Below are 15,560 nucleotides of genomic sequence, written 5' to 3' on the forward strand. Positions count from 1 at the left end.
TGCAGCGAAATGAACAGAAACTATGTTTTGAAGCGACACAAATGTAGAAAACAAAGTGAAGTTTTTGCAAAAATGATTTAAAGAAGCTCAGTGGATAAGGAGTTAAACATGGGGGGGGGGTATTTTGTAGACATCCAGTCAGTGTTACTGCAGCAGGATGTGCAGGAAGAGTATCTTATCAAAACCAAGACTGTCCCAAGTGGAGGTGAACCACACATCCGGGAATATTTGGCTTTTAAAAACCACCCCGTTGGACCCTGATATAGCAGGCCTTTTACAAACCGCCATGTACTTAGGCCGTAGCCCTCCGTTTCTGACCACTCTCTCCCTAACATTTAAGAGGGTCGCCTTTTGACTTTATGGAAATAACACAGCTGGTTAAATGGTTCTGATGCACCACAGTGGATAGAAATCCTTTTGGTAATTTGCTGAGTCCAGTAAGAGCCAACATGTCTCTAAACCACAGTGCCTTGTCTTCAATAGATAGGTGGAAACAAATACAAATTGGCAAATGCAAATGACAAGGAATTTAAATGGGCCTTTTCCATGATGGCTGAAAATGTTAGGTTTAAAGTTGTTGTTTTAGTACTGTAGATAGTCATTTGGATATATTTGAATAGATAACATTTTCTATTACTTTGCAGTTAACCGGTATACCAATATGTGCCCATAATGATAGGTTTGTTGGTTATAAGTGGCTCATTAAAAAGTGCAGTTACTTATGTGTTTAGTCTTTTGTCAAAAAATATTTAACCAGAAACTCATTTGAGTTAATTGTCATTTTATCAATTTTCACCCATTTTATTTATTAGTTATTAGGCTGTGTACAATTATAAGATAAGAACTCCAACACGAGGAATCAGCTCAAGAAGAAAAGGGGGAAAAGTGTTTGGGTTGCAGGGGTTCAGCAAAAACCTCCTTGCCTATTTGGATTACTTTTCCTACAACGAGCTGCCATATCGGAAAGAAAAAGCATTTTCTAACAGTGAGTTCTGACAGGGAAAACAACTAACATGTGGATGAACACTGGTTATGCAGGGCCCTACACTGAAATTGGATGTATTTAAAGCACTTTGTATTACCACCTAGCAGCATGATAGAAAAAAAACTTGTGTACAACCAAGTGCAGGTTTATTAAAAATTGTTTATTTATTTAAGCCAGAAAACATGACGGTGAAACACAAAAAAAAGAAACACGTAACTGCTGGATTTAAATGCTCTACACACAGGAAGGACAAAAAGGTGTTGCATCTGCTCCCTCTGCCTGATCCACATCAAATTATAACTACACTCCTCGGCGCTAATAAACTAAAACCATCCCAGTGGGTGAGATGAAACAAACCCTTCCTTGAAAAATGGTTCACCTGTACACCACCGTTGAGCTGTCAGAAGGCAAACCTGCTCGAATATCAAATATTACATGAGCTTTGAGAGTCACAAGAAGAGTTGGTACTCTTCAGTAAAACATGTAAAAGAGAAAAAAATACAACTCAAGTCTGTTGATTTGTCGGTCTGTCCTTTTGAGTGAGATTATCATGAAGAGTATAAATCCTTGGTCCTTGGTTTGTGTGTTGGATGGGTACAAATGTGCGCGTTTAATCAGAGTCTGCCTCAGAGCTGGCAGGTGTGGACGCAGCCGCTTCCTCCTCTTCCTCAGATTCCTCCTTAACGAATAAAAACAAAACGTGGGTTAATTTGCGTGTGTAACAAAGACAACATTTTGAATATTGTATTCTTGTTACCATGGCTACCTACCAATGAAATTCCAGGTGCAATCAAATATCTGTCACTCACTGACTTGTATAAATACTTTCGATCTCACTTCTTCATTTAAAATGTGATGAAAAACATAAAGAGGAAGCTAGTTTATTGATTTCCTGTTCTGACAAGGTTTCAAATGAGGCTGGCGTTAGACTGAGGAAATCAGCTCATCACAGACATCGAGTATTTGTGAGCCGATGAGCCGCAGAAAGCGTTCGTGCAGACAAGCCACAAGATGTCTGTGTTTATTTATAAACTGTCTCAATGAGTGTTTTTCCCAACAATTGCTTTATTCATTGGCAGATTTCCCATCTAACTAAGGAAGTAATTGTATGTAACATTGTATATACATATATAAGATTGTATTTTCAACATCAGTATCAGCCTGGTTAGGGCTGCATTCCACATATGAAGAACCTTAAATTCCCCAAACTACGATATACAAACAGTGCATTTGTTTGCAACATAGCGTAAATGCCTAGCACTCACCCGCTACCACATGATGAACGTCTTAAATCGCCTTTTCTCACTCTAGATCTTACCTGCCACTTCCTGTCTGGTCCTTTCCTCTTCCTCTGCAGCTGACACCCGATAACACTCCTGCCTTATTTAGAAAATAAATGTGTCTAGCTCTCACTGAAAGCTATTCTAATCGGTGTTTGAAAAATAACACGCAGATCATTCCATGATAGCCATTGTTTTCCTTCACTAGATCTAGTAATGCCTTTGGATATATGGTCCAGTATCTAGAAACTAATACACCAGCTAGTCAGACAGGATAAAGACGTTTCAGTGGCCATGGTATAACTGTTACTCTGTCATCTCAAAACAATCTGCATTAAACTTTAATGCTCACTTGGAAGCGGTGGAAAACAAAGTTGCCTCCTAATGTGTTTATCATAACAATGTATATGATGAATGCAGACACTGACCCACTCCAAAGAGAGGTCTGAATGCTGTGGTGAACAGAGGAGGAATCGGATCATGGATCTCTACTGGCTTTACCTTCTTCTTCTTCTTCTTCTTGGACTTGCTCTTCTTGTCAGAGTCCGATGAGTCCTCGCTGGTCTCGATGAACTCTTTACTCTTGAAGCTGTCGTTGACGCTGCGATCCTTCTCCTTGTCTCCCCCGGCGGACTTCCTCTTCTTCTCCTCCTTCTTAACGCCAGATTTTTTATTTTCCCTTAGGAGAAGAGTCACATATGTTAGAGTGATGTATTAAAGACAGAGATGAGTTTCTGTGGCGCGAGCCTCACTTCTTAGGACTGGAGGACGCTGCTGCTGTTGCTGCTGCTGCTGCTGCTGCTGCTGCTGCTGCTCCTCCGCCGCTGTCTTTGAACTCTTGCTTGGCGATTTCATACTGCTTCTTCGCCTCCACTGCCTTTATGTCCCACTCCTGAAGCAAATATAGAAGTATGTGTAAAGCAGAGGAATGGATAAAACATCACAGGAGGAATTCATACAGATTGGGTTTGTGGAAACAATGCTCTGCTCAGCACAAGATCAATGTTGTCCTGCTAGATGGTGGACGAGCTTCCACTGATATCAGGAGCGCAGAGTCTACATGTCTTCTGTTGCCTGTTTCGCTTATACCTTGGAGAAGAATCATTACAAAATGTCCTTAGTTTGAATCTTTGTTGGATTATTGCAGTTATTGTAAGTTGCTTTGGATAACAGCGTCGGCTAGATGCTCTGTAATGGATGTAATGTGGCACAGATGCAATGACAATGAAACACATCTGGATGTGATTTCAATGATGTTACTTCAAAGTGGTTTGATATCATCATTCTTTTTGTAAACTAAATGTATAAAAATGCCACATGTTCCACATTATCTTTGATAAACGTAGGCGTCCTAACAAATGTGAAAAATATTTTATTGCAGTGTGAGAAAAAGTTTTTAGAGAGTACTTGTCCATGGACAAGTGAGTTTGGCAATGTACTTGTCCGAATACATTTTTCACTTGTCCAGAATGGACAAAAATCTGGGCCACTGGAATCTTCTTCTTCGCCATCGTATTTTACATTTTCCCATGGTTTTTATGACACCGCCAACGTAAGTGAGCGGTAACATTTTACTGCATCACAAAAAGGGTTGCGTATCGTTTGTATTGTAACGATTCTGGTTCTGCTTTTCGATTCCGGTTCTTTGAGAGGGTCAAAATAAGTCCCGTGACAAACTGGGAGAAAAATATATTTATGAAAACATTAAGTCAAATCTGTATTCCTATTTACAAATCACTTCATACTGTTGCATTTCTTACGGTTATTGAACACAATTATATAAAAATAATCTCTGCATTGTTTAGTTAGTTCTAAGTGGTGCAGTTTGAGAATGTACGATTGGCCCAGTGTCCTCTGATGCTACACTGCAACCTGCCTGTGAGACACAGTCCAACCACACATGTCCAACACATAGGACATATAATAATAATACATTATATTTATAGCCTATAGGCCTAGTGCTTTTCTACAACTCAAAGACGCTTGCACGCATTTATTTACACCTGCTGCAGCTGCCCAGCTGCTCACTGTCTGTAAAAGTAAAGAAATAGTATTTTCATTTCAATAATGTACTTTCTATACCCTGCTTCATAAACAATACTGACATCCCTGTGCTCCTCCGAGTCTGGGGGTCCGGGGATGTGAGGACATAGCGAGGACACAGACAGGGAGGCTGCTTCACTTCATAAAGGAAATGGCGTCAATATTAACAACACAGGAGCTAAAACGCTTAATAACCTTCATTACGTGTTAGAGAAAGAAAGTTTGACAAAGATGAGGCTAAACGGGAAGCGGATCTGCTGTGTGTGTGTAGAGAGAGAGAGAGAGAGAGAGAGAGAGAGAGAGAGAGAGAGAGAGAGAGAGAGAGAGAGAGAGAGAGACGCAGCGATCAGCTGATACGGAGCATAGAGAGAGCTGCAGTCCGCGGGGCTCGGCCTCGCCTCCTGTCCTCACAACGCTTATTAATCCCGGTACCGGACAATTGTTATTTGTTCCTCCTCGGAACCGAGTTTTGCTTCCCAACCCGGCCACTGTGCTACACTTCCCGCCCGCTCCGCCCCCGTCTAACTGTACAGAAAGCGGCGAGATGCATTTCCTTAGGAATCGACAAGCAGAACCGAAACTAACATTTCTAAACGAACAATGGCGGACACGTACAATTTGCGAATGAGTTCTGCCTTTTGTAAACTGAATGTATCAATAATTTGTCAATAAATCAGGGCGAAAAACGCCACTTGTCCGCCGGACAAGTCAATTGAAAGATCTACTTGTCCGATATTGTAAATAACACGTCCCGGACGGTGGGACGTGTACTTTTTCGCACACTGTATTGGGTTTATTTTCAAATCTCTGACAATATAACATTTTGTAAACCCAATCGAAATCAATCCAAGTCAACATGGAATAACTCGCATGCTAAAGCCTTTTTTTTTTTAATCTTTCCGTTTGAGTTTAATACTTGACAAATAAAAAGTACTAATTGTTTTTCTAATTTAATCAGATTTTCATATACATTTGTTTGAATGTGCCATTATCAAAATAAAAGATGTTATTGTGTATCATGATATATGATTTCATTACTAAAGGATTTCATTGAAAGATTATAAACCATCATATTGAATGATTGCAGAGCACTAGTACCAGTACTTCAAAATCCAAATGATTTTGAAGTACAACTTGCACACTTTGCTTTTACATTTGCTTGTATGTCGTTCTCTCACACAATGGTGATGCATTCACTAGGGTTAGAGAACAGAGGAGGGGAACTAAACTCCTCCCTTCCTGAGTATCCTGCCTCACCTCCTTGTCCTCTTTGCTCAGCGTCCTCCACATCTCTCCGGCCTTCTTGGAGATCTCTGTGATGGAGATGCCGGGGTTCTCAGACTTGATTCTCTCTCGGCTGGCGTTGAGCCACAGCATGTAGGCGCTCATCGGCCTCTTGGGCGCGCCGACCTCCTTCGGCCTCCTCTTCTTCTACTCGCATAGAACAAAGACGGGAGGGTTAATGCCTTGCTTGAACTCATCGTCTTTCTCTCGTGTTTTTCTTCCCGTCCCAAGTGCTCTCTCACCTCTTTGCGGGGTTTCCTCTCTTTCTTCTCCTTCACCACTTTGACCGTCTTCTCCTTCTTCTTCTTCTTTGTATCTTCACTATCGTCGCCATCTTCACTGTCGCTCTCGCTTGCTGAGGCATTGCTGTCGTACCTGATTGACGGAAGAAGTCAGTGACAGAATTTTTAAAAAAAGATTCCAAAGCGAGACAGCAAGTTCAAGATCAAGTCACTTACTCTTCTGCAATGTCATCATCTTCTTCTCCGGGGTTAAACGACTCATCTAAACAGGACAGACAATCAGAACTTCAGATCTTCTTAAGCAGACATGTTGTACCTGTCGCACGGAGCCGTCACTCACCGCTCTCGCCATCCGAGTCGGCGCTGTCGTTGCCCTCCTCTCGGATCTTTCCCTCGGCCTTCATCCTCTCCAGGTAGGCATCGTGCTGGTCTTCGTCCGAGTCGCTGTACTCGTCGATCTTACCCTTCATGCCCTGAAAGTAAACTGCAGTCAGCAACAAAAACAAACAAACACAACCCACAACACAGCATCAGCAAAGAAGAGTCCTCCATGACCCACAAGCAGGGCGGAAAAGCTCATCTCCATAAAGTAAACTTCTTTCAGGGCCGCAATCAACCATTATTTTATTTGTCCAATAATCACTTGAGAAAAGAGTTTAGAAAGATACTGAGAAATGTCACCAAGAAAAGAAAAAACAATGATAATTTAAAAACCTCTCCAACCGTCCAAACCACCAATGATTATTATTCCAATTTAGAGGCAATTATTTGGGATTTTTATGAAACAAAAGATTGAAACTATTTACTTGATTTATTAACAATGAAAAAAAACCCACAATTTTGAGTTAGATTTCACGCTTCACAAACAGCGGGCCTCACGACAGAGGGTGTTTTATCCTTCACCCTTACAGTTTGAAGTAATGTTCGCTCATAGGATGGATCCCGGTTAGATTCAGGAAACTTAAAGGGGCCCTATTTTCAGGTTTCAGAATTATATTTCCAGTCAATAAAATCGAGCCTTCAACGACCTCCTAAAATGATTGCCGTTAAAAAGGGCCTGTGGCGTTTGTTGGTGTTTCTGGTGAAGGGTTTGCTCTTCAATATTTTTAAATGTTTCTTAAACTAAGAAGTAACTTGGTGCGCAGGTTGTGTTTAACACTAGCGAGTAAGGTCGAAAGAGTTTGAGTGAATGTGTGCGACTGCTAGTCAGCAATAATGATGTTGCACATCTGTCCCCAGGAATGATCTCCATTCAGCCAAAAGCCATTGTGCGGTCGGCGATTCTAGGGAACGATAAAGCGAGCGAATGCAGAAAATATGGGTGTGTGTAACATTAATTTGTCTGTGAAGTAATGCAACAACTCCCCTCCATCCACTCCAGGTATGAATGAAGGAACTATTTTATTTTCCGAGTGTCCCACACTGACGATACAGCCCCAAATGGAGACACATATTGGTCAAAGAACTAAAATGTCTTAAGTTTGGAACTCAAAATGTAATATGACGTTTTTACGACCTGGATCGACCTTGTAACAACAGTTGGGATATTAGTGGGTTATTAATGTAACTGTAGTAGACCAAACCAAACAGTGTTCTTCAGTCACATCTCCATGCATCAAAAGCTGTTTCCTCCAGGGGGGAGACAGACCACCGGTCAGGGAGGCTCTCATTAGAAACCAACAGGAAATGGAGGGCAGGCCCCATTCATTTTCATTGACCTTCTCTGCTGACCCCGTCTCCATGACAATAGATGGTCTCTTCCCCAGAGAAACTGCTTTAACTGACGTCAGACCAACCAGGAACTCGTTTAGGTCAAAAGGACGGCCTCAAGGCAATCACCAAGGCTTCCGTTAGGCATCTTTGTTGAATGTTAAAGCACACCAAAAGCCCCCGGGCCACACATTAGTCAGCACGATGCAAACCAACTCTCACACAGACACACTTAGATATCAGTCTCACACTCCTTCACCATCCAAGTCCATTGATTAGTCATAAATCACTTAGCAATTGTATTGGTATTCCCTAACCAAAATCAGGATAATGGGAAATCTTCCTCAGTAACACACACACGCAGTGGCACGCCATGCAAGCAGAAATCACTCCACACCGATCAAAATCAAGCATAGAGTTCACACACATGACGCCCATGACCATACCCACCTTCTTCTACAGGGCACACGGACAGACACACAGGAGAAGGGCAACAGGGGTGAATATCTGGGATGAAGTTCTGACAAAACTTGTGGAATTTATTTGCCAACAAACTGGGAGATGTGTATATGACTTACCTCTTTGAAGCCTCTGTTCTTGATGTTGAGCTTCTTGGCATTTACAAAGTCAAACAGTTTGCCGTACTCTTCTCTGTAAGGAAAAGATAAATACCGGGGTTATTTTGACTTAAAACACTAGATGATCTGGATAATGTGATCTAATAATATGTAGTTAATGCTATGATGTCACATTTTCCTCAATAGCAATGGATGCAAAAGTCATTTTAAATACACAACTACATGACATTTCTGTTCTCATTACCTTTTAATTGTTTGTATGTATTATTTACACCTTAAGATACTGGACTTTATTTTGGACCAATTTGTATGCTGAACTTGTTTCTGGGTGACGGAGGGCTGTGTGTAGCGGATTGTTACATTTGCTCCATGACTAATACGATAACACGACGAAACGTCTTTGAAAGGTTTACCAAAATCTTTACTGGACAAAATAAAGAGGGCTAAAACGGCGCTGCTCGTGTCATATCAGGACTACAGCGGCTGCAAACAATGAGCACAGCCGGAAGGACTCTAACTTAAAGGGTTATCAGTGCAAACACCCATTAGGCTTGGGAGAAAAAAACAAGATGATCCTATGGCATGACTAAAAGTACAATGAAAAAGCTACGGTTTTCTTTGACTAAAAGACTTAAATGACCAGACTTTTGGTCAACTAAAACGTGGTTTATAAAAGATACCAGAATACTAAATATGATTAAATAAAGACCTAAATAAGAACACACTGGAGCAGTCCTCACCTCTCAATGCTGCTGAAGGTGAACTGGTTTCCCTGCTTTGTCTCGATCTCAAAGTCAAAGGACCGTGTTGTGGTGGTTCCTCGGGCGAAGTTGACGCAGGTGATCTCCTCGAAGCGCAGGTGCACGGGGGGCTTGTGGACGTAGATGAAGCCCCTCTCCAGGGGATAGAGGAGGCCTGAGGACGCCTTGTAGGAGCAGGTAATGCACTGAGCCCCAGAGTGACTGCGGAGCAATGAAGCACATCATTAGGCTTTACCGAGTTTCTAAGTAAACGTGGTTTGAGTGTGTCTCTCGGGCGCTCACCCCTGGAAGTTTCCGGGCACAGTGATCTTGCGGTTGACCAGGGACTTCATCACCCGGCTGACCATCTCATACAGAGACCCCGACATGTTTTTACTGAGTTTGCCCTCAAAGCGGCGCTCCACATCCTCCCTGTTAAAAACAAAGCAAAGAAAGGGTTAACTTTCTTAAATATTAAAACAGCTTTTTGGTTTTTATAGACAAAGAACCGATGAAGTTACTGGTGTTACATTCATGTCAAGTGAATTACTCTTCCAGACCTTTGCTTCCCTCTAGTGGACACATGCTTTACCACTTCATAAAGGGAGTTAGACACTAAATGCAAGTGGTCTTCCATTCCTAATGTTAACAGAACTTTCATATGAGCCCCCCAACACAACCATAGCTCAGTTTGCACTATGGAAGATGCAGCCCCTTAACTCAGGGTCTGCTTTACTGTCAGTTACTCACTCGCTCATGTTGAGGGTGAGGCTGAGTTCCTCTTCCTTGGAGAAGAGCAAGATGAGAAAGTGATAACGCGTCTGACCCTGCTTGATGGGAGGATCCAGACTGATCTGTTCAGACGACACAGAAAGGACAACAGGGAGAAATTGAGTGAGGAAGATCGAGAGAGAAAAACAAGTGGAACAAAAAGAGAGACAGGAAAGAAAGTCCACTCACCACAAAGAACATCTGCCTCTGGTCCTTGTGTGGCAGCAGGAATAGACGGAGGACCGTGGTGTAGGGAATCTTGTAATCAAAGGTCTTACCGTGGAGGTGAAGGAAAGTCGGGTAGATACGGATATCGTATCTGAGTGAGAGAAAAGAGAAAGGTGAGATCAATATATCCTTAATCTAAGGTGAACAACAGCACTGTAGACGAGTGAGTTAGGAATTCATGTTTTGTCTTCTTACAACTTGTGTAGCTTCCCGTGTCAACAATGCATTAATTCGTGAAACTACAATAGGTTGAAGTAGATAATGGATTGGATAATAATAAATAAGGAAAGCTGTGTAGATCTCCTACCTTCCTCTGGGTGTAAGACACTGCAGCTCTTTGAAGACACACACAGCGTCTCCTGTGGCCTGGATCACATCAGCCTTAGATAGCACATTCTCAGCAAATGCCTGAAGGAAAACACACACACACTTATTAGCACTATTATCAACGCAAATGTTAAAAACAATTACTTAAAGTAGAAGCACATCCTTCCTCACCTCCACAGGGTCTTGGCGTTCATCAGACTGGCTGGGTGGGACGTAGAATCGGACCTCCATGAGGGAGACCTCGGTGTCGTCGTTCTGGTGGAACTCCAGAGTGACCTCGTTTTTCCCCGTGGCACACTGGGACACGTTGGACAAGGGGACCTCGAACGCAGCATTGTCGTTTATCTCAAATGCCAACAGTGGACCTGCATTGGGAGAGAGAAACAGGAACATGTCATTTATCTATGTGTTTACACTGAGGTGCTGTAGTAGTAGATCCTTTTCATTATAAGCTATGTTCATGGTGTCTTATGGAAATGTGTGCATTCTGTATAGATCCTTTGTTGCACTGCCATTATTAAGTTTACTGTATCCCATTAAAATCTGATGAAACATACAAATAGCTTAGATCCTTCCATTTAGTTAACATTAAACTGAGTATCTTATGACTATTGGTTGCTCTATTTTCAACTGACAAAATAGTTAATTGAGTATTCAGCGACCCTGTAAAAACAAATCTTGCTGCAACGTCACTGGACAGGATGTTTTGGTTGTCAAGTGCATTTTATTTTTACCTGAGAACTTGGTTGTTCCCCAGTTCCATCCCTTCACACACATGTCCTTCTCCATCACTTCCAGCTTGTAGTTGGTCTTGAAAAACTCAGAGATCTTCTCTAAATCCTGATGGGAGAGCAGTAAGAAGGGGAGCAGAGAGGAGGGGGTGACACCCGAAGCAAGGGAATGATAAAAAGAAAAAGGAGGAAATGCAACATGTTAGTAAGGGGGTAACACACTGGCACTGCATGGGTCAAAGCCTAAAAACACCCTCCAAAAAGGGTGAAGCGATGGAGGGCTAATTAATCACAACGTCATGTTAACCGCGCCCGCCGCTGAGGCCTCCTGGGAACACTGGAGGTGAATGTAATCCATCTGCCCTCCCCTCCGACAATCAGCCTGTTTATTTATCCTGCAGGCCTGCTTACAACTGGGAAGGACCCACACAGTGACAAACACATGCTCAATCACACACACAGCCAGTGTCCTCATAGTACACACACATGTGGAAGTGATTGTGGTGTGCGAGCTAGTGCAGTGTAGAGACTCTGTGGGAAACAGGGTTTATGCACCTGGATATCTGCCTGTCCATAAGGTTATTACAGCCAATTAGAGCCCAGAGAGCCAGTGTGCGTTCATCAGCCTGTTTGTTAGCCTGGATTAAGGCATTGTTTAGATAGGAGAGCATGTGTGAGCAGATGTGTAAATGCATGAAAAACAAATTGAGAGTTTGTGCAGAAGAGGCCTGTTTGTGTCGATGTGTGAATGTGTGTGTGTTCACTCCCAGTGTGCTCATCAGGCCTGCTGTTGAGTGTTTCTCTACTCCTCATTATAGTTTTGGCAGATTCGTTGTTGCTCCGCTCATTTAATCATAATAAACACAGACGCCCCACTACCCACCACAGACCCACACACACAGTCTTACCCAACATAACCGTCTGTCTTTTATTATACAGTTTGTATCCAGTCTCTCCCAACAACATTGGAGGCATTGAGAAAACTGGGTAAAGCTTTTGCTGTGGGCAGTCTTCTACTAAATACATTTCAGTCAAGTCTGTTTACCGTAGACATGCATTGAAAAAAAGCATTACAAACGCTTCCTCGATTAACGGACTTAAAGCACTTTTATCTTGTTTTGTACAGGTGAATAACTGTTTTTGCCCTAAACTTAATAATAATAAGTTAATAAGTTCTGGTATCAAAAAGTCTACCTGACCTTACTACAAGTTGCAACCACAACAGGCAGCTGCATACATTCAATACAAGATGTGTTGGGCCAATAAAAAACGACATTTGTAAGCAGCACTAACGGAATAGATGGATAGGACTCCCTTGGTCATCAAGTAGACAGTTACAGCCTCTCTGATAAAGGCTCGTTTTCAAATGTAACGAGGCTCCTGTGAAGCTCGCCAGCGGCTTCAGCTCCAGCCAACTCTCGATTACTGACACTGGCTGTGGGATAATAAACAATGACATCACGCCCTTCGCTCAGGGACAAGAGGATCCATCTCCAAAGAAGTACGCTGATTAACCCCAGGAGACCCCACCGCTCGCAGCCAGACTGCAGGTTATACCTGCTCCTCCATGCCAGTATTTCACTTGCATGCTGACATTCCCCATACACTCAGAGCAGCAGGGGAAATACAAAAACTGAGGGTGATAAAAAAACAAACACATTTTTTTTCACGTCTGTCTTCTGAGCCAAATTGTTTAAATGGATTGATATAAACACTGACTCACATGTGCCGATGATTACAATGTTTATAGAACACACATGCTAGCGCTGGTTTCCCTCATTAATCCCATTAGGAGCTTTGGAGAAAAGGGCCAATCATTCACATACTTTTGATAACAAGACACACACACACACAGACATACACAAGTGGCAGCCTTTTTGCAAGATGGTAGCATTTTTCCATGGAAATGTCAAGACACAGGATGGAAGTTGTTTATCGGCTTTTGTTACATCCCTTGTCATAAACACAGCGCTAAACAAACCAGCAGTGTGTGTCTGATTGTAATATTCCACTGCGGCCTTGTTCTCCTCCGAGTAAGGTAACAATTATTTCCCAGACAGAGAAAAATACAACCAGGGAGATTTAGAGTCTGTTTATGTATCCCAACAGGAAAAATGAAGTTGGCATCGGTCACAAGCTTGAGGGTCGGAACAGACGTCTAAATATCAAACACTATAAAAAAAACCTCTGCTTTAAAAAGAAATGTGTAAACGTGCTCACCGTGTCCCTGAAGCCGTCGTATTTGTAGACATGTCCCGAGTTGGTGCCCAGCTTGATGCCATGACCTAAACACACTCGCCTCCAGTGGGCCAGGTTGAGCTCGGCAGCCGGGATGCTGTCCACCTTCCCCGTCTTGCTGCTCTTATAAACCACAGTTTGCTTGCTGAAACGCAACCGCCCATCATTCTACAGAGACAAAAGAGATACAGATAAAAACACAAGAAGACACAGGACTTGTGTTAAAATGCTATGATTTTAAGCCCCAAAAAAAAGCCATTGATTGGCGAAAAGACAAATTACATTTTGATGATAGATTTAATTTGATGTATTTCTTTTTTTTAACAAGCAAATATTAGATGTCTTTAGTTATAATAAACTTAACTTTGGATTTGGACTGTCGGTCAGAAAAAACAAGCAGAATGAAAATGTGGGGCTCTGAGAAAATGCAACTTCATATTTGTCTTTTTCTGATATTTAATAGACAACTAATACAATTAAAATAAATCTGCTAATTAATTGATTCTTGTTTAAAAAATCAGTTTATTGCAGACTGTGTAAAACTTCTTAACAAGAATTACATTGTTTATTTTTTCCCCAACTTAAACACATTTTTGCCAAAAGTTGATAAATGTACTTTTAAAATCAGCATAAAAAAGGTGTTTGCAGAACCATATATCCATAAACTGAGAGCCCTTATTCTAGATAATTTAAAAATCGAATTTATTATTATTATTATTATAATAATAATCAACTTTAAACCACAGTACGAGTTTCGGTACATATAAAGCACATTTTTCATTTCAGACCCTTGCTTTTTGTACGGTTGTGACATTATCTTTAAATTTAATGTCAGCGAATTGTATCCTATGTCCAAGCGATACTCAGGATAACACATTTTTACTGCACAGACATTTGGAGTTAAAACATTGCTGGGCTAGCTTTTTTTTTTTTTTTTTAAATAAGTCAATATCCACCTTTGAGTGGATATTATTCTGAGCTGATTCCCAGTACAGTTCCTGTCTATATATCAGTTTAAAGAGCAGGGATGATTGATGAGGATACTGACCCAGGAACCTTTATGCTCCTGGTAGATGTCGCTGAACTCCAGTGTGTCCCCCATCTCAGCTACAGGCAACGACTGATGCTCTACAGACAAAAGAAAATGAATAAGATAGGACAAATGACTTCTTATGCTTCTTTATTCTTGCTCTCCACTACATTTTGGACGAAAATATTGCACATTTTTTATCTATTACATTTATTTGAGACCTTGAACTACTTTGCAGATTTTGATTAATAATACAAAATATAATTAACTAATAAACGAGGATGCATCATTATAGATGTAATTACAGATCTTTAAAATTATGTCATCCTTTACCGGCTGCAACATTTAAGTGATGGACACATTAATTAATTAATTATAATCCAATAATGCAATACGTTAAAATGAAATGGGTAATGCTGCACAATGACGATTGTACTTTCAGTATATTTGAATGCTTATCCTATTCCACTTTCTCTGAATGCAGGACTTTTACTTTTTACAATATAAACACAATTATAGAGTATTTTTAACATGTGGAATTACTATGTTACAGGATCTGAGCACTTCTTCCACCACTGGCTGCCTGCAATGGGTTTTTGGTACTTTCATAACACCAGATGCTTTGCGTCTAAGACCAATTATAGTCTACCGTATCTTACCCTCACCTCTTGTGAATAGGAAAATACTAGACTCAGTATTGTATTTCTGTCTGGTAGCTTTTGGTTTTCTTTGTGATAAGGTTTATCACATTTCCGACTGATGCTAGCTAACACTGTCACTGTGCTCTCAGTTTAAAGCACAGAGCAGAGTTGTGAGCTAACGCTGGCCAATAGTTAGCCTTAGCTGTTAGTTAGCTGTATCTTGAGCAATGTTACTTCGTTATTTTCTTTAGACACAAACCGCTTAGTAACGTTTCGCTACCACCATTTCCGAATAAAATCGATAACTAAAACCCACGCTGCGGCACTAACAATAGCTAGGCTAACTTCAACTGCACTAGGTGCGCTTCTTTTTAATACGTTGTTGCAATGAGTTCGAGTGAGTGCTCAATTTTAACAGTAACAGTCGTGTCGCGCTACAACACCGCCCCTGCAAAGACACCGCGTACATCACATCGAGCGCTCCAGCAGAGCTAGGCCAGTGCAAATACATAAAGTGATATTCACAGTTCATGTGCAAACAAAATAGCTCAGCATTACGCACGTAGGTGATATAAATGGCCTCGCTACTTACACAAATCTCAAAAGGAAGATCTAAAAAAGCAATAAAATACGATTTGAAAACTTCATGTCTTACTGTCAGTGTGATGAGATGCCTCGCCTGTTTCCCGCGTGTAGCATCGGGTGCTAGCGCTACGTCACAGGAAAGAATCG

The 15,560-nt window shown here is 41.4% G+C and overlaps 1 protein-coding gene across 1 annotated transcript; it reads right to left on the reverse strand.

The window, feature by feature from the left end:
- Positions 1–1,124: 1,124 nt before the first annotated feature.
- Positions 1,125–15,560, reverse strand: ssrp1a (structure specific recognition protein 1a). Its single transcript, XM_034092899.1, has 18 exons — positions 15,484–15,560; positions 14,206–14,285; positions 13,140–13,325; positions 10,923–11,028; positions 10,360–10,553; positions 10,169–10,269; positions 9,823–9,952; positions 9,613–9,716; positions 9,166–9,294; positions 8,863–9,084; positions 8,123–8,195; positions 6,175–6,307; positions 6,051–6,096; positions 5,835–5,967; positions 5,566–5,739; positions 3,018–3,157; positions 2,767–2,944; positions 1,125–1,664 (listed from the first exon to the last, which is right to left on the reverse strand). Exons 2-18 carry the CDS (start codon positions 14,257–14,259, stop codon positions 1,596–1,598), a joined length of 2,172 nt encoding a protein of 723 aa, XP_033948790.1. The 5' UTR covers positions 14,260–14,285; positions 15,484–15,560; the 3' UTR covers positions 1,125–1,595.

This window comes from Pseudochaenichthys georgianus, chromosome 10, assembly GCF_902827115.2.
Source record: "Pseudochaenichthys georgianus chromosome 10, fPseGeo1.2, whole genome shotgun sequence".
Taxonomy (NCBI): Eukaryota; Metazoa; Chordata; class Actinopteri; order Perciformes; family Channichthyidae; genus Pseudochaenichthys; species Pseudochaenichthys georgianus.

Excerpts from the sequence above, each read along its gene's own strand:
- ssrp1a (XM_034092899.1), bottom strand. The coding sequence starts at position 14,259 with ATGGGGGACACACTGGAGTTCAGCGACATCTACCAGGAGCATAAAGGT. Across the intron at positions 8,196-8,862 it reads ACCTTCAGCAGCATTGAGAG|AGAAGAGTACGGCAAACTGT; the intron begins GTGAGGACTGCT and ends TTTTCCTTACAG. Across the intron at positions 3,158-5,565 it reads TGAGCAAAGAGGACAAGGAG|GAGTGGGACATAAAGGCAGT; the intron begins GTGAGGCAGGAT and ends TATTTGCTTCAG.